This window comes from Anguilla anguilla, chromosome 11 (assembly GCF_013347855.1).
Source record: "Anguilla anguilla isolate fAngAng1 chromosome 11, fAngAng1.pri, whole genome shotgun sequence".
Classification (NCBI taxonomy): Eukaryota; Metazoa; Chordata; class Actinopteri; order Anguilliformes; family Anguillidae; genus Anguilla; species Anguilla anguilla.
Window position 1 is genome coordinate 37,893,688 of NC_049211.1, and position 26,184 is coordinate 37,919,871.

At 49.7% G+C, this 26,184-nt stretch overlaps 1 protein-coding gene across 1 annotated transcript in view; it reads right to left on the reverse strand.

The window, feature by feature from the left end:
• Window positions 1–391: 391 nt before the first annotated feature.
• Window positions 392–26,184, reverse strand: part of LOC118208041 (IQ motif and SEC7 domain-containing protein 1-like) — a 62,270-nt gene continuing 36,477 nt past the window's right edge. The window contains exons 4-19 of the mRNA XM_035382303.1: window positions 17,811–18,081; window positions 16,600–16,923; window positions 14,794–15,851; window positions 14,125–14,286; window positions 12,939–13,061; window positions 11,500–11,666; window positions 10,878–11,017; window positions 10,226–10,351; window positions 9,889–9,988; window positions 7,506–7,667; window positions 6,662–6,850; window positions 3,846–3,895; window positions 2,705–2,912; window positions 1,993–2,601; window positions 1,856–1,867; window positions 392–453 (exon numbers count right to left, since the gene is read on the reverse strand). Coding sequence (XP_035238194.1) covers window positions 392–453; window positions 1,856–1,867; window positions 1,993–2,601; window positions 2,705–2,912; window positions 3,846–3,895; window positions 6,662–6,850; window positions 7,506–7,667; window positions 9,889–9,988; window positions 10,226–10,351; window positions 10,878–11,017; window positions 11,500–11,666; window positions 12,939–13,061; window positions 14,125–14,286; window positions 14,794–15,851; window positions 16,600–16,923; window positions 17,811–18,081 — 3,763 coding nt within the window. The remainder of the gene's footprint in view (window positions 454–1,855; window positions 1,868–1,992; window positions 2,602–2,704; window positions 2,913–3,845; window positions 3,896–6,661; window positions 6,851–7,505; window positions 7,668–9,888; window positions 9,989–10,225; window positions 10,352–10,877; window positions 11,018–11,499; window positions 11,667–12,938; window positions 13,062–14,124; window positions 14,287–14,793; window positions 15,852–16,599; window positions 16,924–17,810; window positions 18,082–26,184) is intronic.

Here is a 26,184-nt window from a genome sequence, read left to right on the forward strand (position 1 = left end):
CCACAAACTGTAAAAGCAGTGGCGTAGTACGCGTGTAACTTTGTCCTTGGAGTGGAATAAAAGTGCAGAAAGTCCGCTGGTGCGCAGTGCTGACTGCACAGGGTCCGCCGTCTCGGATCGGACCCGCGACGAGCTCCGGTGTCGAGCGAGCGTTCGGTTTTCCGGGGGTCCGTACGGTCCTCGTAACTGCCATCCATCAAGAGCGACTTCGGCGCGAAGAGAAGGGGCGTGGCCTTTGCGCACGTCACCCGCGGACCGGGGGGGGGGGGGGGGGGTGAGATGCGCCGCGGCCGGATTATTGCGGGGCGGCGGAGCGCTGGACCGTCCTGCGTTCCCGAGGCCCCAGCGCGCTGATTAAACTGCGTCCGCCCGCGCGCGACGCGACGCTCGCTCAGGCCCCCTGGGCTCTGTCCGGAGCTGATCCGCCGTGAGTCTCTGCTCTCTCTCGTCTTCCTGCAGAGGACAGAATCGAGCAGCAGCGAGCGTGACTGCGGACTGGGGATTAGTGAGCAACCACGTCTGCGAACCTGCCCGAGTGCAACTGCGTCTGTGTCTGCGTGTGTCTGTGAGTGTGTGTGTGTCTGTGAGCTTGTGTGTGTGTGAGTTTGTGTGTGTGTCTTTGAGTTTGTGTGAGTCTGTGAGTCTGTCAGTGAGTTTGTGTGTGTCTGTGAGTTTGTGTATGTCTGTGAGTCTGTGTGTGTCTGTGAGTTTGTGTATGTCTGTGAGGCTGTGTGTGTCTGTGAGTTTGTGGGTGTCTGTGAGTCTGTCTGTGAGTTTGTGTATGTCTGTGAGTCTGTGTGTGTCTGTGAGTTTGTGGGTGTCTGTGAGTCTGTCTGTGAGTTTGTGTGTATGTCTGTGAGTCTGTGTGTGTGTCTGCGAGTCTGTGTGTGTGTCTGTGAGTTTGTGTGTGTGTGTTAGGTTATGTTTGCTTGTCAGTCTGCCTGCTTCTGTGCCTCACTTGGGGTGAAGTCACACTAAATCCGTTGAAATCAGTCAGTCTGAGTGATATCAGTAATTGTTAGTGTTGTCAGTACGAGCCTGGCTGATGCACAAACTCAAAATTTCCTTTTCAAATTCAATAAAATCTGTCGTCTCTCAGTGACACGCTTGTTTGCCACACTGACTGCTCCTGCTGGAAGTGTCTTCCAGACAACAGCCACAAAACTCCTTTCAGCTGATTCATTCCCAGAAGGCCTAATTTCCCTGTCATCACCTGAGCAGTTTTTCTGTATCTTCGGGATAAATTTAAATTGCGAGTCAGCTCCTACTGTGAATCTCTCACTCCTAAATCACTGCCACACTGTGTTCCCCTGGAAACGGTATGATCCATGCGAGCCCTATTATGATGTAAAACCAGCCGAAACAACACTGTTCACCTGCTTCCCCTCTCACCTCCAGTTTTTGAAAGACTCTCTCTACCCCTATTAGATGTTTGCACAGTACTGTATGACAGGGTCCCTGGCAGATTCGTCCACACTGTGAGACTGTTTGTTTCTATGTGTGTGTGTGCGCTCGAGCATGAGTCTGTGCATGTGTGGGTGCTTGGATTCATGCATGTATGTGTTCTGTGTGTATGTGTGTGTGTGTGTGTCTATGTCTCAGAGCTTTTTCTTCCTGTGTGGGAAACGGATGTGAAAGTAACACAGCTTGAGAGAGCTGCGCTTCTTTCTGCGAGGTCTGCCCCTGCCCCTCCTCGCCCTCCCCCGCAGCCCCGCCCCCCGGCCCCTGCGGCCCCACCCTCTCAGACCACCGTACTGATGCGGTTGATAGATTTGGATTTGCCGCTGCCTCCGGTGCCGGTGGCCCCTGCCCCTCCCCCGCCCCCCTGCCCTCCCTGCGCCCCTCCCTGCTGTACCTGCCCCGGGTGCTGGGGGACGTGAGGGGACAGAGGTGTAAGAGGGGTAAGGGGGGTGGAAGGGGGGGGTAAAGGGGAGTGGGGGGGGGGAGGGGGGATAGAGGAGAGCGGCGGGTATTGGGGCAGATACTGGTTGCCTTGGGGCAGGTGGCGGGCGGAAGGCATCAGGGGCGTGTTGAAGACGAAGTGAGGCGGGTGCCCGGTGTGGGAGGAGGAAGGGTGGGGCGTGTGGGCGTGGCCGGGGTGGGTGTAGGAGGGGTGGGTGTGGCCGGGGTGGGAGAGAGCTTGTGTGAGGGGCAGCTTGTTGGCGGGGCCGCCCCGGGCCGAATGTGTGGGCTGGGTGTGGTAGAGAGGATGTGGGGAGACGGGGGAGAGAGGCGGCGGGCAGCCCATGCCATGCGCCATGTTGCCGTAGCGACCCTGCAAAGCGTGCGGGGGGAGCTGGGACAGCTGGGCGTGGGTGGGGGCGGGCGGCGGGCGCCGAGGCAGAGAGCCTCTGTGCAGCGTGTGGTGGGTGGGTGGCGGTGTAGGCGAAGCGTGGTTTGGGGGGGGCACGGTCTGGACGTGGTAGCGATGATGGTGGTGGTAAGGGGGCGGGGCCTGGACGCCACTGGCGTGACAGTACTGTGCGTGCAAGGCCTGGATCTTGGAAGGCACGCCTCCCTCTGATTGGCTCAGAGAGGAGGGGGAGTGAGGGGGTGGCCCTCCGGTGGTGGGAGGCGGGACAGGGGCGGGGTAGGGTGGCCCTGGGGGGATAAGAGGTCCTGGCGGTTTTGACCGTTTGGTGCCGAACAGAGACCCCAGGAAGGATCCAGTCCCCCCCCCACTCCCCGACCCCCCCCCTCTCTCCACTGCAGACTGCCCCACCCCCGACCCCTCCCCCGCCCCCTCCTGCTGGCCCCGCAGGGCTGTGCTGTTGCCCCGGCCCACCCCCCACCCCCACTCCGGGGCTCAGGATGGGGCGGTGAGGCCGGAAGTCTTCAGCACCATAAGCGCCAGACACCACTCCCGCCATGGGGAGGCGCTGGTGAGGCCGGGGGCTGCTAATGATGGATCCCTGTAATGCGCAGAGAGGAGGGGAGAGCGTCAGCACACCTCAAACGCGTCTCATTCACACATCGCCATCTCCTGGCGCTCACTGCCCAAATCACCACAACCCCGAGCCAGAAACCAGCTGTACCGCCATCTGGCACACAGGGGGCGCCAAACCAACTGTTCCCATAGGAACCATGCGGTGGGATTGGCAGGTGCACTATGACTCATACAAGTGCATCACTGCTTGCATCCTCACACTGTGACATTGCTCATGTCTACCATATATGGCAATACAAAACCAGCCCATATTTTTAAAAAAAACTGTTAAGTTCAAATTGTAGGATATATTACATAAGTATTTTAAATTTTCAATAATCAAACAGCATATGACATAAAATGAGTATAGTTTAACCACATTGGTCATACATGTTTTATCTAGAGATAAACACACACACACACACACACATACAAAGTGATTTACCCAAACTCACAGGTATAAATACAAACGTAAAAATATCAAATCAAGAGAAAATGCCACTGTTCTAGTCTAATTTGCACTGACAGTGCAATCAAAAACTTGAATTAAAACTAACTTACCATTACTCTTTGAAGAGTAGGTTTTGGAATGTTTTTTTTCTAAATTCCAAGTCAGTGTTCTAGAACTCCATTGCTCAATTACCAGTAGTGACTGTTACATCAGCATTAGAATGATCAGTTAAGAACATTCCAAAAAACCTGCTCTTCAAAGAGTTAACCAAGAAAATTATTTGAAGGATACATAGGCCTAACAGTTCAATGAAAGCTAGGAATGGTTCTTTCCAGAAAAGACATGGTGTCAGTGAGTCATGAGCAGCTTCTAGTGTTGTTAATAAATAAACATATCTACCAACATGTCCAGAAATGAGACGCCACACCCAGGGTAGTATTCTTATGTTTTGGGGTCTCCAAGACTTACTTCAATGGTGCTATCCAAGGATCCAACACTGTTTCTGCGACCCCGTTTTCCTGAACCAAACCAGAACCAGCCCAGTTAGACACACGTCTCACATATACACATGCACACGCAAAGACACGCACATGCACATACCGTATCTGCACACACACCACACACACCCATAAAGACACACACACGTAGAGCCAGCAGGATGCTATGAACAGTCTTCTCACTGCCTCTCAAGACTCGGTAAACCTCTTGTCCAAATCATTTTTGCGTACGCTTCTGTGCACTTTAAAGGGCATGTGAAGCACTTGGCACTATGAGTCCGGTTCATTTGCTTTTTTACCTTCGTTATGATATGGTAGAAAAGCTTGGAGAGACGCTATATTAGAACTGTTTGGCGTTAGTTAGTTAGAAAGTGCAATTGGTTTCAGCTGTGCAGGACCCGCAGAAGTTCTCCTAGACCGGGCTAAATATCTGTTTTTTGCCAGTAGTGTAGCTAGATTGGACTGTTACCTGTACTTCTACCTGTTTTGTTTTGCCCAGCATTAGTTTTGGTGTTTGTGTAGTATTTTATTAGTCATTTGCTTTAACTGTTTAGGCAGGTATTGTGTGGAGCTAGTTAGTTTCGCTTGGCTTGCGGGTAATTGCTCAGTCATCAGCTGCTATTCATTTGGTAATTGGCAGCGCTTGTAGTCTCGCTTGGAGCGACGCTAGCGTCGCTCCCTCCCAGTTAGTGTTAGTGCATCTGTATCCTTCTGCCATCACCCTTCGTCTCACTACTCCCTGTCCTCACTGCTCTGCTGTGTGTCTCAACCCCATCCCAACCTGTTCTCTCCCCTACAGAACGCGCTTCCGCAGGCGAGGCCCCCCGCGGCGACGGAACCTCTCCAACCTTCGCTATCCCTCACTGACCCCCTGTGACAACTTCACGGTCGTAGGAAGGCTATGGAAGGCTATGGAACTGCCAGTCTGCTACACGGAAGGCCCATGGTTTGTCTTATCACTGTTATGCCGATGACACCCAACTCTTTCTCTCCTTCCCCCCCTCTGACACACAGGTCTCCGCTCGCATCTCTGCTTGCCTGAGGGACATCCAGAGCTGGATGGATAACCACCATCATAAGCTGAACCAAGGTAAGACAGAGATGATCTTCATTCCTGCTCCATCCTCTAACCTCCTTGACTTTTCTATTTCCCTAGGAGACACCTTAGTGTCATCATCACCCACTGCCAAAAACCTAGGAGTGGTGATGGACAACAGACTGTTCCTCTCCCAGGGCGGCGGTGAGTCGAACGTGCAGGTTCTTCCTGTACAACATCTGGAGAATCCATCCCTTCCTCACCACCTACGCAACCCAGCTCCTGGTTAAAGCGATGGTCCTGTCCCGCCTGGACTACTGAAACTCGCTGCTGGCTGGTCTGCCAGCATCCGCCATCAGACCCCTGCAGCTCATCCAGAATGCTGCAGCTCGTCTGGTCTACAACCTCCCCTGATATTCCCATGTCACCCCCCTGCTCACTGACCTCCACTGGCTGCCTGTTATGGCTCGCATCAAATTTAAGACTTTGGTGCTTGCATACCAGGCGGCTAAGGGGTCAGGACCAGGATACATCCAGAGGATCATCAGACCCTACAAACCAGCCAGACCTCTCCGTTCTGCCACCTCTGGACGCTTGGCACCTCCCCCTCTTCGTGTCTGTACTTCCCGTTCGCGTCTGCTGTCTGTCCTGGCCCCTCACTGGTGGAATGACCTTCCCGTGGCGGTCAGAACAGCAGAGAATCTGACTACCTTCAAGCGCAGACTAAAGACTCATCTCTTCAGGCTGCACCTCTCCCCACCCCTCCCTAGCCTCTAGTTTAGCTCTACTCTATTTACCGCAATGTAACTAGTTAGGCTAATGCGATCTCATTAGTTTTGTATTTGGCAGGCTTGTTTTGTTTGATTCTGATTAGGCAAATGTGATTTCAGTGCTAGTTTTGTACTTGGCAGGATTGTTTTGTTTATTTGCTCAACAGGTTACCCTACAGGGTTGGAGTCCTGATCTATGTGGTCACTTCTGGCACTGCGATCTTTACTTCACTCTAGTGTGTTTCTTTTGCACCTCTGCACTTGTTGTACGTCACTCTGGATAAGAGCGTCTGCTAAATGCCTGTAATGTAAATGTAAATGTAATATAGCCCTGCGTTCTAATCTGAAATTGACCAGTATTTGCTAGAAAAAATAAACTCTGTTTTTTTTTCGCAGCTACTGGCACAAGGGCTATCAACCAGCTAGCAATGCCCTAGCAACCACACTTGTAATCACCTAAGCACCTAGCAACATATTAGCACCTAGCGACCCCCTGTAATTACCTAGCAACACCCTAGCAATCACCTAGTGATGCCCCTAGCAACCATCTATCAAGTGATACTTAAGCAACCAACTCATACACCACATAGCAATGCCACAGCAGCCACTTTTAATCAGAAATCCTTCACTGCTCAGACCCGTTTACCATTTGGTGTGCTTGAGCAGAACATGCAGACAGACACATGCCAACACATACACTCTGAAACACGCATGCACCCACAAAGACACATGTGCATAGGTACATACATTCAGTTATGTACATAAGTGTGTATGTATCTGTCTCCGTGAGGTATATGAGTGTGTGTGTGCCTGTCTCTGTGAGGTATATGTGTGTGTGTGTACCTGTCTCTGTGACGTATATTTGTGTGTGTGTACCTGTCTCTGTGAGGTATATTTGTGTGTGTGTGTGTACCTGTCTATGTGAGGTATGGGTGTGTGTGTACCTGTCTCTGTGAGGTATATGTGTGTGTGTGTGTGTACCTGTCTCTGTGAGGTCCCTCAGGGACGAGCTCAGTGCAGTACGTTTTAGTCCTTCTCCAGTGGTGTAGGTGTCATCCAGACTGGGCCTTCCCAGAATGCCATTCACTGCTTCCGTCTTCACCCCACCTCCTCCTACCCCCCCACTCAGGAGGCCAGGTCTCATCACTCCCTTCTGCTTCTCCAGTTCAGCTGGGGGGGATATTAGAGGGGAATATTAGCATTCTGAGTTACACCCTCATCTCCGCCCCTCCCTCCCAGTATAAGCCCCGCACTTACACTCCACCTGGTACTTCTCCATCCCCTGCACCTCCACCCAGCACTTACACTCCACCTGGTACTTCTCCATCTCCTGCACCTCCATCCAGCACTTACACTCCACCTGGTACTTCTCCATCTCCTGCACCTCCATCCAGCACTTACACTCCACCCGGTACTTCTCCATCCCCTGCACCTCCACCCAGCACTTACACTCCACCCGGTACTTTCCCATCCCCTGCACCTCCACCCAGCACTTACACTCCACCCGGTACTTCTCCACCCCCTGCACCTCCACCCAGCACTTACACTCCACCCAGTACTTCTCCATCGCCTGCACCTCCACCCAGCACTTACACTCCACCCGGTACTTCTCCATCTCCTGCACCTCCACCCAGCACTTACACTGCACCCGGTACTTCTCCATCTCCTGCACCTCCACACAGCACTTATACTCCACCCAGTACTTCTCCATCTCCTACACCTCCGCCCCTCCCTCCCGGTATAAGCCCAGCACTTACACTCCACCCGGTACTTCTCCATCTCCTACACCTCCGCCCCTCCCTCCCGGTATAAGCCCAGCACTTACACTCCACCCGGTACTTCTCCATCTCCTGCACCTCAGCCACGCTCTCCCGCAGGTCGCTGGTGAAGCGGGTGCGGTCCTGCTGGCTCGGGGCGTTGAACACGATCAGCACCTTCCTCTCCCCGCCGGGGACGGCCGACGTCAGCCGCACGCCGTGGGGGTAGTCTGCGGGACAGGCCATTATTTACACGCACGCTCCTGCCAACACGCATGCACACGTTATTTACACGCACGCTTCTGCTAACACGCATGCACACGTTATTTACACGCACGCTCCTGCTAACACGCATGCACACGTTATTTACACGCACGCTCCTGCTAACACGCATGCACACGTTATTTACACGCACGCTCCTGCTAACACGCATGCATGCGTTATTTACACGCACGCTCCTGCTAACACGCATGCATGCGTTATTTACACGCACGCTCCTGCTAACACGCATGCATGCGTTATTTACACGCAGTTCAGCCCGCACGCTTCTGCTAACACGCGTGCGCATGTGCATAAGGCCAGCACACGCATGTACACGCACATGAGGTGCTGCTGGGTGGCTTGTTCGGTTAAGGCGCCGCACCGAGGTGCACAGATGAGCTCCACGGTCTCGGACCGAATCTGCACTGCGCCAGCGCCGACAGCGGCTGGTAGCCCCATAGGGCAATGCGCCATTATCGATGTAGGGGAGGGATGGTGTGGGATGGTTCAGTCAGACAGGGGTCCGCTTTTCACTGCTTTCTAGCGGCCTCTGCTGGTCGATCGCATGAACATGCTCAGCAACCGTGCTGCACACCACATTCATTGAAAAATATGCACATACGCATCCACAGAAACACAAATACATGCACACAAATACGCAATCACATAGACACGCAGATATTCGCGAGACTACAAACACACGTTCCTGTCTAACACACACACACACATTTAAATGTGCCTACAAACATACAAACTTCTACTATGTATCATCAGTACTACCATATGAATCACTTTACTTTTATATAACTGAATGGTATTAAGGCTGATACATAAGAAAAGCACAACAGAACAACTGGGGAGAACACTTTCTTTAATCACTGAAAATGAGAACTCTAATTGAAATGTGGTTTGAAATGTGGTTCATAGAATGGCTGGGTGTTTTATCAGTTTCACACTGCCTAAATATCTACGCAGGGTTTTTATTTACAGTGAGCCATCATGAAACTAAAACTGTGGTCTGAAATTAACTTGACGCAGTACACATCTCTACAGAGTCTCTGCTGCACATATTTCTCAACTGCTGTGGACGAGATCGCTAATGCCTTCTCTCTAAAAACACAAGTTCCAGAGAATTTTCCTTTCATTGACAACCCTTTAAAAAAAGGCAGTTGTCTGTGTCCATTTTCCTGTGAAGCCTAGCGGCAAGCGGCACATTATCTACCTTTCCTTACTAAATTGCTGTTACAAATCATCAGCAGCAATTACGCTGGTTTAATTCAATGGCCTTGTTTAAATACAGGTACATTTTAGCCTGCGCGCTAATGTACTGTGAAGAAAATGGAAATAATTTGCAGACTCTGATCAATTGGAGCCACCGTTATGAATCCCTAAGAACTGCTGTCGCACAGATTTTAGCAGACAGGAAAGCTGACATTTTTTTATGAATACCCCCCTCAGTGCCTTATATTTAACCTACAGTTTATACACCACTCAATACACATGCTACTCAAGAAAATGCCAGTTTTGACATGCAAACAACAATAATAGCAAATTTAGCATGTTTTCCTGGAAGCAGTACTTGTTACAGACTTTAATCTATATGATACAATGCCTGTGGAAGAACTAGGCCTTTCAGACCAGGCACAGCAACAACACAGATTCGCCATATTTTTTTAAAACTTTGAATCTTTTCTTTTTGAGCCACGTAATGCTCATTCCATTCTGTCAATGAAAGCCATCCATAAAATGTGTTGGAAAACACTCATTTGAAGGTGACACATTTAGCTTTTGTACGTAGCTACGGATAAGGTTCTGATGGTGGTTCGATGGCCGTTTCGAGGACCACCAAGTTTATGTTATGACTGCAAATGCCACCTGCTCTCCCAAAATACATTAATCCTACCAGCAACTATTTTGTGAATCGGCAGTTTCTGCCAGGAATATGAGCAGTTCTATTCCGTTTGATAGCAAAGTAACAAGACAAACGGATTCAGAGGTCTGCAAGCGAAGGCTATGCTGAAAGCAAAGAACATAGCATTTTTCAAGGCTATTTATTCACTGTTACTTCAGGTCCTTGTACATCAAAGATATATGAACGGAAATGCTGAGAAATGTACATAAACACAGAGAGACAGAGAAGTGGAGAGAGAGAGGCAGAGGGACTTATGGTGGAGAGAGAGTGATTCTTACAGGAGTTCTGGAACATGTGAACCTGCATCTCCACCAGAGGAAACGACTGTCGGAAGCTATAGGTCACTGAGTTCTTCTTCTTCTGGAAGATTTTGGTTACCTAGAAACGGAGAGAGAGCGAGAGGGAGCATGATGCAGTGGTGCACAGGGTGCGGTGCGTCGGCGTACAGTGTGTGTGTGTGAGTGAGTGTTCACGCATGTGTGGGCGTGTGTGTGTGTGTGTGAGTGCGTGTGTGTGTGCGTGCATGCGTGCGTGTGTGTGTGTGTGTGTGTGTGTGTGTGTGTGTTGCGATGCGAAGCACACAGCGCACTGCAGGGGTGCTGCGGTTCAGCTCACCACCAGCAGGTCGTTGAAGAGGAAAACCTCCCTCTGGTGCACCCCACTCCTCTGGGGTCGGCTGGGGTCGGGCACCTCATACAGCTGGCAGCAGCACACCAACCTGCGGTGCGGCAAGGACAGCACCTGCACAGACGCAAAGGTCACAGAGAGGTCACAGAGAGGTCACACTGAGGTAAAAAAAAAACAATGATGAAAATACCCCTTTCTATAAAACAACAATTACAATCAATAAAGGACGAATGTTCATAAAAATTCAGAAGGCTAATTTCATGTCACATTTCCATCGCAGGAAAAATGAATTTATTACTTGCAGATAATTTTTTATTTTCTCTTCATCATTCCCATTATTTTAAAAAAACATCTCATCAAGGGTAAATTTAATAATTTTTGATTATACACTGCAGTGCGGTCATTGTGAGGTCAGGGACAGGTCACAGTGAGTTCATGGAGAGGTCTTCAAGAGGTCACAAGGACGTCAGTGTTTACAGTTTGAACTGGTTTGTTTTTTATACAAAACCCTGATGTTAAGGTACGTTTGAAATGGGAGCACTATAAAAACAGAAACAGAAATATTTTTCGGCGCAGACGTTTTTGTTTTACAGTCGCTTTTCGCGAGCTTTTCCGCGAGGGTGTCGGCGAGCGCGCTCACCGGTTTCTTTCCCACGATGACCCGCTCCACCGCCTGCACCTGGGACACGTGGTCATCGTTGGTCCGCAGCTCCCACTTCTGGATGCGCTGGTAGATCCCCACCAGCAGCTCGCGCGGGATGTCCTGACCGTTATCCACTCCTGTGGGGGGGGGGGACACACGCCCGGACAAACGAGTGAGCGGAGGGAGAGAGGAGAGAAACGAGTGAGTGGAGGGAGAGAGGAGAGAAACGAGTGAGTGGAGAGAGAGAAGAGAGAAACGAGTGAGCAAAAGAATATGGGAGAGAAAAGAGAGAGGAAGGGAGAGATGAGAAGAACACGGGAGAGAAAAGAGAGAGGAAGGGAGAGATGAGAAGAACATGGGAGAGAAAAGAGAGAGGAAGGGAGAGATATGAAGAACACGGGAGAGAAAAGAGAGAGGAAGTGAGAGATGAGAAGAACACCGGAGAGAAAGGAGAGAGGAAGGAAGGGATGAGAAGAGAGATGGAACTGTGGGGGATAAGATGAACAGGGCGGAACACCCAGCAGGGCTTCGGAAGAGAAGAGATAAGGTCACATGTGAAGGTCAGGAGAGAGAGAGAGGGAGAGGGCGTGAGACAGGAACGCCCAGCGCCCTGCGGTACCTCTCAGGTTCTTGATGAAGTCTTCGAGCTTCATCTTCCTCTCAGCCTTGACGTTGGGGCTGTACATGTCCGTGTTGAGGAGGATGATGGCGAAGGCCAGGATGAAGATGGTGTCCGGGTTCTGGAACTGTCGGACCAGCACCGGGTTGCACACACAGTACCGCTGACTGGGGCCCAGGGAGAGAGACAGAGGACTGGACTGAACCTGGAACAGTGCCTTATATATTTGTCAAACCTTCCCCATGGTCACCGACAAGTATGACGAGGAACAAAAAATCAGTTTTGTTTATGCTGACATATTTAGGTCTTAAAAATCTAAATGACACATTTCTTCCCTTCTTTATAATTTGATTTTGCTGCCAAATATTGGAGTCTTACTTCAGGGCAGCGTTTTGCCTACATCGTCTCAAGGCTGCCACTTAGAGACATGGCTGAGCAATCTGATACAAAACCGTGACATGGACATTTGGTTAAGGACACACCGGTGAAAGCAGCAGCACTACCCCTGTAAATTTGCACACTTGCACACTTGCACATTTGCACACATTCTTACTTGGTATGAATTTCCATTTCCCTGCACTAGCTCAGTGATTTTATTGTGTTGATGTTGTCGTGATGTTGTCCTTTTGTATTCTGTCGTCATGTGAACCTGGCTGCAAAACAAATTTCCCCTAGTGGGACAATAAAGAAAACCTTGAACCTTGAAGCAGGGGAAAAATAATGTCCATATATTACATGATACGTGTTTATGTACGCTACATTTGCAAAAGTATGTGGACACCCCTTCTAATTTGTGGTTTTGGCTATTTCAGCCACACGCTTTGCTAACAGGTGCATAACATCAAGCATACAGCCACGCAATCTCCAGAGACAAACACTGGCTATAGAATGGGTCATACTGAAGAGCTCAGTGACTTTCAACATGGCACTGTCATAGGATGCCACCTTTCCAACAAGTCAATTCATCAAATTTCTGCCCTGCTTGAGCTGCCCCGGTCACCTGTAAGTGCTGTTATTGTGAAGTGGAAACGTCTAAAAGCAACACACAAGCTCACGAAACGGGACTGCTGAGTGCTGAAGCGTGTAGCGCGTAAAAATCACCTGTCCTTACTGGCAACACTGAGTAGAGCGTGGTGTGATGTTCAGGTGTGCACATACATTTGTAAATGTAGCGTATGTATTTACTGTGCACCTTTACATCTAAAACATTTATGAATGAAATGCAGAGGTAAAATGGAACCTTGTTTGTAGTTTGACTAACATTGTCTTATGGAGTGTTCTTTCCATGAAGGCTATCATGTTGTACATTCATACGTGTTTGTATATATATCACACACATACACACACGTACACACGTACACACACGCACACGCACATGGACACGCATGCACACACACTCACACACGCACACGCACGCATGCACACGTACACACACACACCTGAAGGCCTCAACGAGTCTCTCCACTTTCTGGGCCTCCCCTTGGACTTTAATCTGGGCCTGAAACTTCCTCAGTGCGTCATCCAGATCCATCCCTGAGAAGTCCATCTCATCCAGCACACAGCTGCGGGAGCGAGGGAGCAGGGAGGGAGGGGTGAAGGGGGGAGGGTTCAGGAAGAAAGAAAGACGGAAAAAAAACTTTCAAATCCTGAACAGAGGGGAGTCAAGTACCAAGAAAGGAGAAAAATCTAATCGCACCAATGAAACGTGATTTCAAAAGATGTCTGCACATTTCTGAAGTATGAGTTCCCTCTTATGCAAATATCTCTTATTAAAGGAGAGAACCGGATGAAAGGCTCTATCACATACTGAATATACAGATTGTGCTCTCATTCATTCAGCTGCATAAAGGAGGTGGAGGAGAAGGAGGGAGAGCAGAAAGAGAGAGGGACAGAGAGCGAGAGACAGACATGCGTTATCTGATCTGACTCAACCACCATACGTCCCTGCTGATTCTCTCTCTCCCTCACTCCATTTCATCACTCCCCACTCTCACTCTCTCCACTCTCCATTCCTTTCTCCTCTCCTCTCATTCACTTCATCCCTCTCTCCACTACTCTCTCTCACTCACTCCATCTCTCTCTCCACTCTTCTCTTCCACTCCCTCCACCCTCCCTCCACTCCTTTTTCACTCTCTCCATCCCTCACTCCACTCTTCTCTCACTCTCTCATCCCTCTCTCCACTCCTCTCTCCATCCCTCTCCATACCTCTCTCACTCCCTCCATCCCTCTCTGCACTCCGCTTTCTCAATCACTCCACTCCTCACTCCATCCCTCTCTCCCACTCTCTCCACCCCTCTCTGCACTCCTCTCTCTCACTCACTCCACTCCTCACTTCATCCCTCTCTCTCACTCTCTCTATCCCTCTCTCCACTCCTCTCTCCATCCCTCTCTCCACTCCTCTCTCTCACTCACTCCACTCCTCACTCCATCCCTCTCTCTCACTCTCTCCATCCCTCTCTGCACTCCCCTCTCACTCACTCCATCCCTCTCTCCACTCCTCACTCTATCCCTCTCTCTCACTCTCTCCATCCCTCTCTGCACTCCTCTCTCTCACTCACTCCATCCCTCTCTCCACTCCTCTCTCCATCCTCTCTCTCACTCACTCCATCCTCTCTCTCACTCACTCCAGCACGTCCTTGTTGAACTGTTTCTGTCGGCAGCCCAGGAACTCCCCGATCATCATGCGGCTCAGGCCCTTCCGCTCCAGCATGAAGCGGGCCACGCCCACGGGCGTGTCCGACACGAAGCCCCGCTCGATCAGGTACTGGATCCCCTTCTCCGGCTTCCTGCAGGGGGAGAGAGAGAGGGAGAGAGACATTTACAGATGTTTTTTTTTAATTTTTTTGTTTTTTTACCATTTTTATAAACAAACACAGAGATCATGAAAACGGCATCACAATATCTATGTTCGTATTGAAAGATGCAACAAAGCAAACCGAACGCAACTGAAGAGAGACAGAATGCTTGTCACTGTCCAGGGACTGCACAGTGTCAGTGAAACTCTAATAGAGCACATATGAGCCCAATGGAGATCCAATGGGAAACACTTGGCTTTGAGGGTAGATAATCTCCCACACCTGACTTGCTGGGATCTTACTGCCCCCCCACCCAAACCTCAACCCTGCCTTGGCCAGCCCTGCCCTGCCCCACCCTGCGCTGCCCCACTACGGCCTGCCCTCCATTGCCCCGCCCTGCCCTGCCCCACCCCGGCCCCGCCCCACCCCGCCCTGCCCCACCCTACCCGGCCTATCCCGACCTGCCCTGCCCCGCCCCACCCCGCCCAGCTCCCTCACTTGTTGAAGAGGTTGAGCCCGATGCGGTACTGCCTCCTCTGGACGACGTCGTTGTTGAAGGCGGGCGAGTCCCAGCTGTGGCGGCTCTCCCGCTGGTAGGTCTGCTTGCCCAGGGGGGGCAGCGGGTCCCGCAGGCTGTCCCGGGACGAGGAGCTGCAGTTGATGGTGTCGTTGGAGTTGGTGGTGGAGTTGAGCGAGTCGTTGTCCCCGTCCGAGCAGCAGGGCTGGTCCAGGCTGCCAGGGGCCGGGGCGGCCGAGGAGGAGGAGGAGAGCGGGGTGGGCGGGGGCTGCGGGTGCGGGGAGGAGGAAGAGGAGGGCGTGTCGGAGTACTGGTGGTGGTGCATGGGGTGGTGGTGGTGGTGGTGGGGGTGGTGGTGGTGGTGGACGTGGTGCGGGATGTGGGCGGGGACGGGGGAGGGGAGGGGCCGGCCGATGGGGCGGGCCTGACCCTGGGCCGTGGCGGGGGCGTGCTTGACGGCGCTCTGGGGCGAGCCGCCGCCCCCGCCGCCCCCCTCCTGCTCGTAGGCCAGGGGCCGGCTGAGGGAGCCGCGGTCCGAGCGGTCGCTCATGTCCACCGAGCTGTCGCTGGGCGGCTCGATGGTGAGCAGCGGCAGGTGCGCCGCCCGCAGCCGGTAGTCCCGGCACTCCGTGCACGGGGTGCTCCGCCGGCTGTTGCTGCTGCCCCCGCCCTCGGTGTCGCGGCTGTCCTCGCGGCCGCCCCCCGCGCCCCCGGGGCCCCAGTACTCGGTGTCGGTGCTGCTGGGGGCCCGGTCCAGGGAGAGGGGCGAGCAGGGCAGGCCGTCGTCCATGTAGAGTGTCACGTCGCTGTAGGAGGTGGCCGTGCTGTCGCCGTGCGCCCCCAGGCCCCGCCCCCCGCCCCTCTCCCGGTCCCCGCCTCCCCTGCGGGACGAGGGGTTGCTGCTGTTGCTCCACACGCACTCCCCGAAATCGTCGCTCTCCACCCCGCTCAGGACCCCCGCGTCACCGCCCCCCTCCTGGGAGTCCTGGGCCGCCACACAGGTGAGCGACTCGTCCATGGAGTCGGCCAAAGACTTCACCTGAAAACACACACGCAGGGGGTCTCTGTGTAAGCAGCACACTGACCTACAGGCACACAGCACACTGACCTACAGGCACACAGCACACTGACCTACAGGCACACACGGGGGGGGACTCTGTGTAGCCAGTGTACTGACCTACATGACACACACAGGGGGGGACTCTGTGTAGCCAGTGTACTGACCTATATGCACACAGCACACTGACCTACAGGCACACACATCAGTAACACTAAAAAAAACATCCCATAAGAAACAGCAGCAATGTTGTCAGTGAAAAAAACAGGGAAGGGAATGAAGGGAAAAAACTGCATCATCATGTTTTTTAACCGTATAAATGCTGCAATTTTATGGGACAGCACAGCGTCTTAGACACACAAATAAAACTGTGCAGACCACACACTGACCAACACCTGCACAGGTAAAACAACACAGACCACAGACTAACCACACACTCCTACAGACCGCACAGTGACCACACACTCACCTGCACCTGCACAGGTAAAACAACACAGACCACATGCTAACCACACACTCCTACAGACCGCACAGTGACCGCGCCCACACCAGCAGAGCTAAAAGAACGCAGGCCACACACTAACCACACACTCCTACTGACCACACAGTGACCACACACTCACCTGCACAGGTAAAACAACACAGACCACACACTAACCACACACACTCCTACAGACCGCACAGTGACAGCAGAGCTGAAAGAGCGCAGGCCGCCCGCCGGCCGCCTCACCTGTTTAGAGAAGGAGTCCTCCAGGCGGGGGTAGTGCTCGGGCGGGTCGCCCTGCGGGTTGGGGGGGGAGGCGGGGTCCAGGCCCTGCGCGCCGCCGGCGCCGGCGCCCTGGGCGAGCGCGTAGTGCGGCTGCCGCTCGTCGAAGGAGTGCTGCAGCCGCATGCTGGACAGGATGATGCGGCGCGTCATGCGGCTCTCCGACGCCGAGCTGCGCAGGCGCTCGAAGTTCTTGTTCATGCGGTACTGCCGGAAGGCCGTCTGGATGGTGCGCGCCGCCCGCCGGCTCAGGAAGTAGCCGCCGTACTTCCTCTCCAGCATCTCCACCTGCACGGCACACGGAGCGGGGGGGGGAAGGAGTCGCGCGTGAGCGACGGGCGGCGAAAGGGGGGGGGGGGGTTACGCGTGACGGACAGGACGGGAAAACAGGGAGAGGCTACAGACGAAGGACAGGCCGCCGCCTCTCCTGTAAACGCACCGTGATGTCATTACCACCCGCTGTCCGTTATCTCCGAGAGCCGATTTTGACCGATCATATTTATTTATGTTTATTTGGCCTTCATTTAACCAGGGTAGGGTCACTTTGATAAAAAATTTCTTTTTCAAGAGCCAAGACAGGAAGCAGCAAGTCAATTACACAAGTCAAGTTAAAGACAGAAAACATATATCAAAATAAAAGCAAAATCAGGTCAAATCAAGATCATAAATATGGTACATGGCAGCCAAATTTATCGTGAACATAGACGTGGCAACAAAATCTAGCCAGAACATAGACATAGCAACCAAATCTAGCCAGGAAATAAACATGGCAACCAAATCTAAATCATTCTGTAGGGCAGGGGTGCACAACTCCGGTCCTGGAGAGCCGATCTGCGTGCTGATTTTTGTTCCAACCGATTACCATAGACATCGTTTTCCGACAGCTCTATAAACTACGCTGCTTCACTCCTGCACTTGGGCTCAGTAAAATCTCTAGGATACACTTGCAGTCTGCGGCTGTAGCTGGTGCTTATACACGTCAGATCAAGATGTGATTGGGCTAATTAAATAAACGTTGGCAAATGTTCACACAAAATCCTGAAATGGCTTGGCCCTTGTTGTGCACCCCTGCTGTAGGGCCTTCAGGTAGAGTGAGCAGACTGTAGGGATGCCTTGTTAGGGTTAGGGTTCGGGTTAGACAAACGGTGGGTTAGATGAGTGTGGGGAGACAGTACCTTCTTATCCTGCATGTCGGTGGAGAGCTCATAGCTGTCCGAGAGGGCTTTGCAGCGCTTGTTCTCCTCCTCCTCCTGTTTGCGTAGCGCCAGGCTAGCGGGCTGGTTCCGCGTGCGCTGGGCCCACGCCAGGCTGGCCGGGCTGGGTGGGGCCACAGGGGGGCCGCGGGACCCCGGGGGGCCACCGCCATCCCGGTGGGGGTCTGCACTTCGGAGGTAGGGGGCCTGGCTGCAGGGACTGTCCGAAAAACTTCCGGCCTCCGTGTCCACACTGAGGGGCGGAGAAAGGAGGGGGGGGTGGGGGGGGGGGGGGTGTCGTCGGTCACAGAGAGTCACAGAGTGAGAATATGAATCTTCATCTTCACCACGAACTTCTTTACTTTAATGAAATACTTTTAGATGCGTTAAGGGACACAATCCTGTGCCTTCAATTTCCAACCAATTCTTTTTTTGTGATCCTATTAACAGGTCCACCTTTAACTGCTAATTGTCTTCGTGTCACAGGCTGTGATCACTGACTGAAGAGAATTGCACACCGAATTAGAAGCGTGTGCAAGCGTGAGAGGAACGGGCGGCCATTTTGTAAAAAGCAGATCTGCACACCGTCAGGCACATTGTCTCGTGATCACATCCATTTTTTTTTTCCACTCGGGAAATTGAATCATGTGCTATGACATCACAACCGTCACAGTTACGGCTGAAGTATAAATGTAACCGTGGCTGCAGTGGTAGGTGAGACCGAGCCGGGGCTGGGGTAAGGGGGTGTGGGGGTGCGGGAGGAGGGGGGGGGAGGGCCGGAGCACGCTGCAGCCAGACACCATGGCGGGTGACAGCTTTTTGCTCTAAGTCACATGACTATGAGTCATCACTGGAATCAGCAGGAGCTCTGACACCTCCAGCTCCATTCCCTCACGTTCCATTATACACACACACTCCAACACACACACACACACACACACACACACACACACTCCAACACACACACACACACACACACACGCACGCACACACACACACACACTCCAACACACACACACACACACACACGCACGCACACACACACACACTCCAACACACACACACACACACACACTCCAATACACACACACACACACACACACACTCACACATTCCAATACACACACACACACACACACACACACTCCAATACACACACACACAGACTCACACACACACACACACTCCAATACACACACACACACACACACACAGACACTCCAATACACACACCCACACACACTCCAAAACACACACACACATACACACACACACACACACACACACACACACAGTCCAATACAAACCTACACACACATACACACATTCCAATACAAACACACACACACAAATACACACATACATTCCAATACAAACAGACATACACACACACACACACACAAACACACACATTTCAATACAAACCCACACACACTAACACACACACACATTCCAATACAAACCCACAGACACTAACATACAGCTACACTTCATATAGAAACACATACATAAGCAAACTCTCACACAAACACACATACACCTTATACAACACTCTCACACAAATAAACACACACACACACACACACACATTCTAATACAAACACACCTCAAACAAACCCACACACATACAGCTAAACCTCATATAAACACACATACATCAATCAATCAATCAATCAATCAATCAATCATTTATTTCTATAGCACACTTCATACATAGAGGCAACCCAGTGTGCTTTACATAAATATAAGCAATCTCTCTCTCACACACAGACACACACACACAAACCTAAACACACACACATTCATCCATATGCGCGCATGTACAACTGACAAACACCCGGACACATACACGCACGCACATATGCGCACACACAACCCTACCGCCTCTGTAGCAGCGCAAGTGAATCACGTCTCCTGTTCAGTTATTCCACAGTGTCCAGCCAGGACACAGCACACTGGGGCCCTGTGTTTGAGCTAAAGGAAGCCCTCTCTATCTCCCACTCTCCATCTCTCCCCCGACCCCGCCTCCGTCTCTTAGTCAGCCTGAGAGCAGCTGATATCCCATAGTGCAGCCTCAATTTCGGTAACCGCACCATCCTTTTGATCTGCCGTGTTAAACGACAGTGTTGCTATGGTAATGCGCAGTCATTGTGCTTACACCCTTCTCTTTAAGACTCTCCCTTTTAAGAGGAATCTATAAAACAGGCTGCAGTGCGAATGTATCCACTCATGACACAGACTCGCTAACTAAGGACTCCAATGGCAGGTGCTACAGCCAAGCCCTGAGCACACTGCACTCAGCACTGCTCTGTGATTTCACTCAACACTGCTCTGTGATTCTCACACTACCTCATACAACAGTAATAACACCCCCACACTGCATCATACAGCAGTAATAACACCCTCACACACACAGCACTGACCCCAAACCTCATATAGCACTGACCCCAAACACACAGCACTGACCAAACCTCATACAGCACTGACCCCAAACACACAGCACTGACCAAACCTCATACAGCACTGACCCCAAACCTCATATAGCACTGACCCCAAACACACAGCACTGACCAAACCTCATACAGCACTGACCCCAAATCTCATATAGCACTGACCCCAAACCTCATACAGCACTGACCCCAAACCTCATACAACACTGACCCCAAACACACAGCACTGACCCCAAACCTCATACAGCACTGACCCCAAACTTCATACAGCACTGACCCCAAACCTCATACAGCACTGACCCTAAACCCCATACAGCACTGACCCCAAACACACAGCACTGACACAAAACCCCATACAGCATTGACCCCAAAAACACAGCACTGACCCCAAACCTCAAACAGCACTGATCGCAAACTTCATACAGCACTGACCCCAAACTTCATTCAGCACTGACCCCAAACACACAGCACTGACCAAACCTCATACAGAACTGACCACTAACACACAGCACTGACTAAACCTCATACAGCACTAATCCAAACCTCACACAGCACTGACCCCAAACCTCATATAGAAGTAATCCAAACTTCATACAGCACTGACCCCAAACACACAGCACTGACCCCAAACCTCATACAACACTGACCCCAAACACATAGCACTGACAAAACCTCATACAGTACTGACCCCAAACCTCATACGGCACTGACCCCAAACCTCTTACAGCACTGACCACAAACACACAGCACTGACCCCAAACCTCATACAGCACTGACCCCAAACCTCTTACAGTACTGACCACAAACACACAGCACTGACCCCAAACCTCATACAGCACTAATCCAAACCTCATACAGCACTGAGATCAAACACACAGCACTGACCAAACCTCATACAGTAACAGTACTGAGCCCAAACACACAACACTGACCCCAAACCTCATACAACACTAATCCAAACCTCATACAGCACTGAGACCAAACACACAGCACTGACCAAACCTCATACAGCACTGACCCCAAACCTCATGCAGCACTGACCCAAAACCTCATACAGCACTGACCACAAGCACACAGCACTGACCCCAAAACCTCATACACCACTGACCCCAAACCTCATACTGCATACAGCAAACCTATGAGGTATGGGGCCAGGTTTGTGCAAAGTTTGGGGTCAGTGTTGTGTACTTGGGGTCAGTGCTGTATGAGGTCTGGGTTAGTGCTGTGTTTTCATTAATATTGATTTTTTTCACCAAATATGTTTTCAACTCACAGGTTTGCAGTATCCATTGCATCCTCAGTTTGAATCCACTGCAAAGGCTTTGTTTGAAAATTGTCAGTTTGAATTGATATGTCAAGCCTGCCTGCCGACAGGATGTGGTACAAGTATCATCTATCAAGCCTGGCCTGGCGTGCGGTTTGTTATCAAAGATCTGTCCACAAATGGCCAGAGAATGTTATTACTTCATTTCAGTTATGTTGCCTTTACTTTCTGTTACAGGGAAAGAAGTAAAATGCTTGGAAGGAAATTGTTGCCCACAATAGTCAAAACACTGATGTAGATTGCTACATTGCCAATGGAGTTTCACATTATTTTGGATTTGTTTGTGTCAAACATGAAACTGAGAAAAGTTTTGTTTTTGTTTGGCAAGGCCATGGACAAAGACTAGCCGAGATTTTAAGCTGGTTTAAGACGGTTTAAACAGAGTTTTCAACACGTCCGGATGGTCATAGCTGGTCTGTGGCTGGTCAAAGCTGGTCTCTAGCTGGACAAAGCTGGTTAAGCAGGTAGAATAAGCTGGTGGTCATACTGGTGGACAAGCGGACTACAGGCTGGTCAGCTGGTGAACAGCTGGCCGACCAGCTAAAACCAGCTTGACCAGTGTAGGCTGGATTATGCCGGAATTTTCAGCAGGATGATTCAACGGTAGAGGTCTCAGTTGATCAAACGGTTCCCAGATATTCTTCATTCTCAACTCGCTAACTAATCTTACCTTTGTTTCAGGCAAAACATGTCACGGCAGCTGCACAATTATTAACCCAACAAGTGTGGCTAGCGTGGACATCATTTACTTGAGCACTGGCAGATAATGTTTGAATCTTCACCTGAAAATGGAATTCTGCCTTCAAGATTTTGTGATTAATCAGGAATAGCAACTGAACACTGATTTATTCACAAATGATACTCACAAAGTAACACAGCACTGACCTCACACTGCACTGACCCCAAACCTAAGTCTGATAAAAACAAACTTACATTACATTACAGGCATTTAGCAGATGCTCTTATCCAGGGCGACTTACATTGTATCCATTTACACAACTGGATATATACTGGAGCAATGCAGGTTAAGTACCTTACTCAAGGGTACAATAGCAGTGTCCTAGCAGGGATTCGAACCTTTGACCTTTAGGTTACAAGACCAACTCCTTACCCATTATACTACACTGCTGCCCTAAAACTTGAAGCAGAGGTCATACAAAGGTCATCAAGAAAACTTAAAAAGGCCAAGGAAGCTAGAAGGCCAAGGACTAGTGGGCACTAACCCACTTTGTCAGGAATAAAGTCATATTCCGCGAATCAACTTCTCAAGCTCTTCACGTAGCAATGAATATCATCCATTTTGTGTCCGGTGTCATCAAATAAGGACTCTGCTCCTGCTGTCAGTCTGAAGTGTTAAAACTGCTCACACACATTTCACTGACAGTATCAATTGTACAAGCTCACAGGCTTACAGATGCAATGTCCGTAATGAGCACATCCACTAAAACCACTTATAAAACACGCTGCTACTGAACTAATTCTCCGTAGGTTTAAACAGGCTAATCTATAAATACCACAGTGTAACATACAGGTGATCTTCTGATGCAAAGATAAGTCTCTCTTTCTCTCTCTCCATTCCATTTTAACTTTTGTATCCTTTCCACTCTCTTCCTCTCCATCGCTCTGTTGCAATGTAACCATGGTTTCTAGTGAATTTAAGTGACTGAAATTAAGAAAGGACAAACAAGAAAGGGAGAGAAATGCATATACACATTATAACCAAACACACTATACACCAAGATATACACACACCCAATACACCCAAATATACACACACACCCAAGCACACTATACACCCAAATATGCACACATCCAAGCACACTATACGCCCAAATATACACATACCCAGGCACACTATACACCCAAATATACACATACCCAAGCATACTATACACCCAAATATTCACATGCCAAAATATACACATACCCAATACTATATACCAGAATCTGCACACACCCAAACATACCACACCCAAATATACACACACCTGAGCACACTATACACCCATATATATACACACCCAAATATACACATACCCAAATCCACTATACACCCAAATATACACACACCCAAGCACAATATACACCCAAATATACTGTACACTCAAATATGTGATGTCCCGCCCTGCTCCCTAGGTGTTTTTCATTGTTTCATGTCAGTCATCGTTTCACCATTTATTTTGAAATACTCACGTCCTTGTCATTCATTCATCATTTCCTGTTTTATTTTGCAATACTCACCTCCTTGTCTCGTTTCAGAAACTTCACTTCCTGCCCTTGTGTGTTTCCCGCCTGTGTGATTGCCTACCGCGCCCCGATTAGTTTCACCTGTCCCTCGTTATCTTCCTGGTGTATTTAGTCTGTGTGTTCCCCTCTCTCAGTGCCAGTTCGTCTTTGCTCTCTGTATCAAGCGTTCCAGCCTTTTTCCTAGTGTCTTGTTCTCCTGGTGTTTTTGATTCTCTGCATTGTTTTCCCGGACCTCACCTTTGTCTTCTCCTTGCCGGATTTGTTTGCCTGATCATCTGACTGACTCCCTGTGTACCGAGCCTTTACAAGTAAAGACTGTTTTTGGATCAAGAATTCTGTCTCTGAGTCGTGCGATTGAGTCCTCTTGCCAGTGATTTCACCAGTCGTTACAAAATATACACATACCCAAACACACTATACACCCAAATATACACACACCCAAACACACTATACACCCAAATATACACATACCCAAACACACTATACACCCAAATATACACATACCCAAATATACACACACCCAAGCACACTATACACCCAAATATACACATACCCAAATATACACACACCCAAGCACACTATACACCCAAATATGCACACACCCAAATACCCTGTACACCCAAATATACACACACCCAAATACCCTGTACACCCAAATATACACACACCCAAATATACACACACCCAAATCCACTATACACCCAAATATACACATACCCAAATATGCACACACCCAAGCACACTATACACCCAAATATACATATAGTACACTCGAGCACACTTTACTCTAGTCATGCTATTATGCATGATAGTGAGATACAAGTCCCATGATGCTATATTGCAAACATCTGTATGAAAAGAGGAAACAAAAATGATCAAACGCTGATCAAATCCACAACTGAGGGGAATCAACAGGCTTACAATTAGGTTGCTGAACACACGGTCAAGTAAATGTATTTTCTCTTACATTTATTAACACATTGCAGGTTTGGCTCATTATCATTTGCTCTGTCTTTGAATTCTTCATTATCTTTATTATCAAATGGTTATTTTTAGTGGCCACGAGTGGCCCACCTTCACCAATTAGGAGCCTGTTGATTAGCCTCTGTCTTTAACACGATCAGTTAAATAATTCTGGAACTCCTCTTTATGCAGTAGTTCACAATATAGCACAACAAGCATAATGAGAGCATGGGACTTTTATTCTTCCTGGTATGCACAGCTATTTCTGACATAATGCCGCTTAACAGGGTAAATAATCCCTCTAAACATGAAAAGCACTTGAATAAGAAAAGTTAAAAGCTTGCTAAAATTCTGGGATTTAAATTTTGGTTGGAATGAAAACCAGCATCCACAGAGGCTTATACACCCAAATATACACATACCTGTACATACATCCTGTACATACAATCTACATGTACACTACATATCAAAATATACACACACCAATGCACACTACACCCAAATATGCACACACCCAAGCACACTGTACATCCAAATATGCAAACACCCAAGCATACTGTACACTCAAAATATAGACACCCAATCACACTACACCCAAATATGCACACACTCAAGCACACTGTAAACCCAAAATATAGACACCCAATCACACTATATACCCAATTATTAACACTCACACTACACAAAGACACATACAGTACACACAAACACATCCACTGTACACACACACACACACACACACAGTACACACAAACACATGCACTGTACACACACACACACACACACACACAGTACACACAAACACATGCACTGTACACACACACACACACACACACACACACAGTACACACAAACACATGCACTGTACACACACACACACACACACACACACACACACAGTACACACAAACACATGCATCTGCATGCAGTAAACCCACAGTAATGTCCCTGCCTCAGGCTATACTGATGTAAAGTACAGCTCATTTGCCTTGGTTATTGTTTCCATGTTTCTGATTGGTTAGTAGCGTCTTTATTTTAAGAACGTCTTCATAAATCTGTGATCGAGTGAGCCCTGTTTGGCACAGCCAATCAGAGCGTGATGAAGACGACAGATTCAGCCAGACGTGTGCACACAGAAGGTGTGCTGGAAGTGATGCTGCATTTGCCATTTTTGAAGGCAAAAATGACTTTATTTAAACATTTAGGTATATCACATCCCCACAGTCTCAGACTGACTGTAGCTGTTGATTTACTAATATTCCCCTCGTGTAAAATGCAAAAACATTCTATTATCTGGACCGTAACCCAAGATAACAACTGACCTTTCTTTTTCAAACCGAAATCGCCCCCTTTTATCTGGATTTGGAATCAC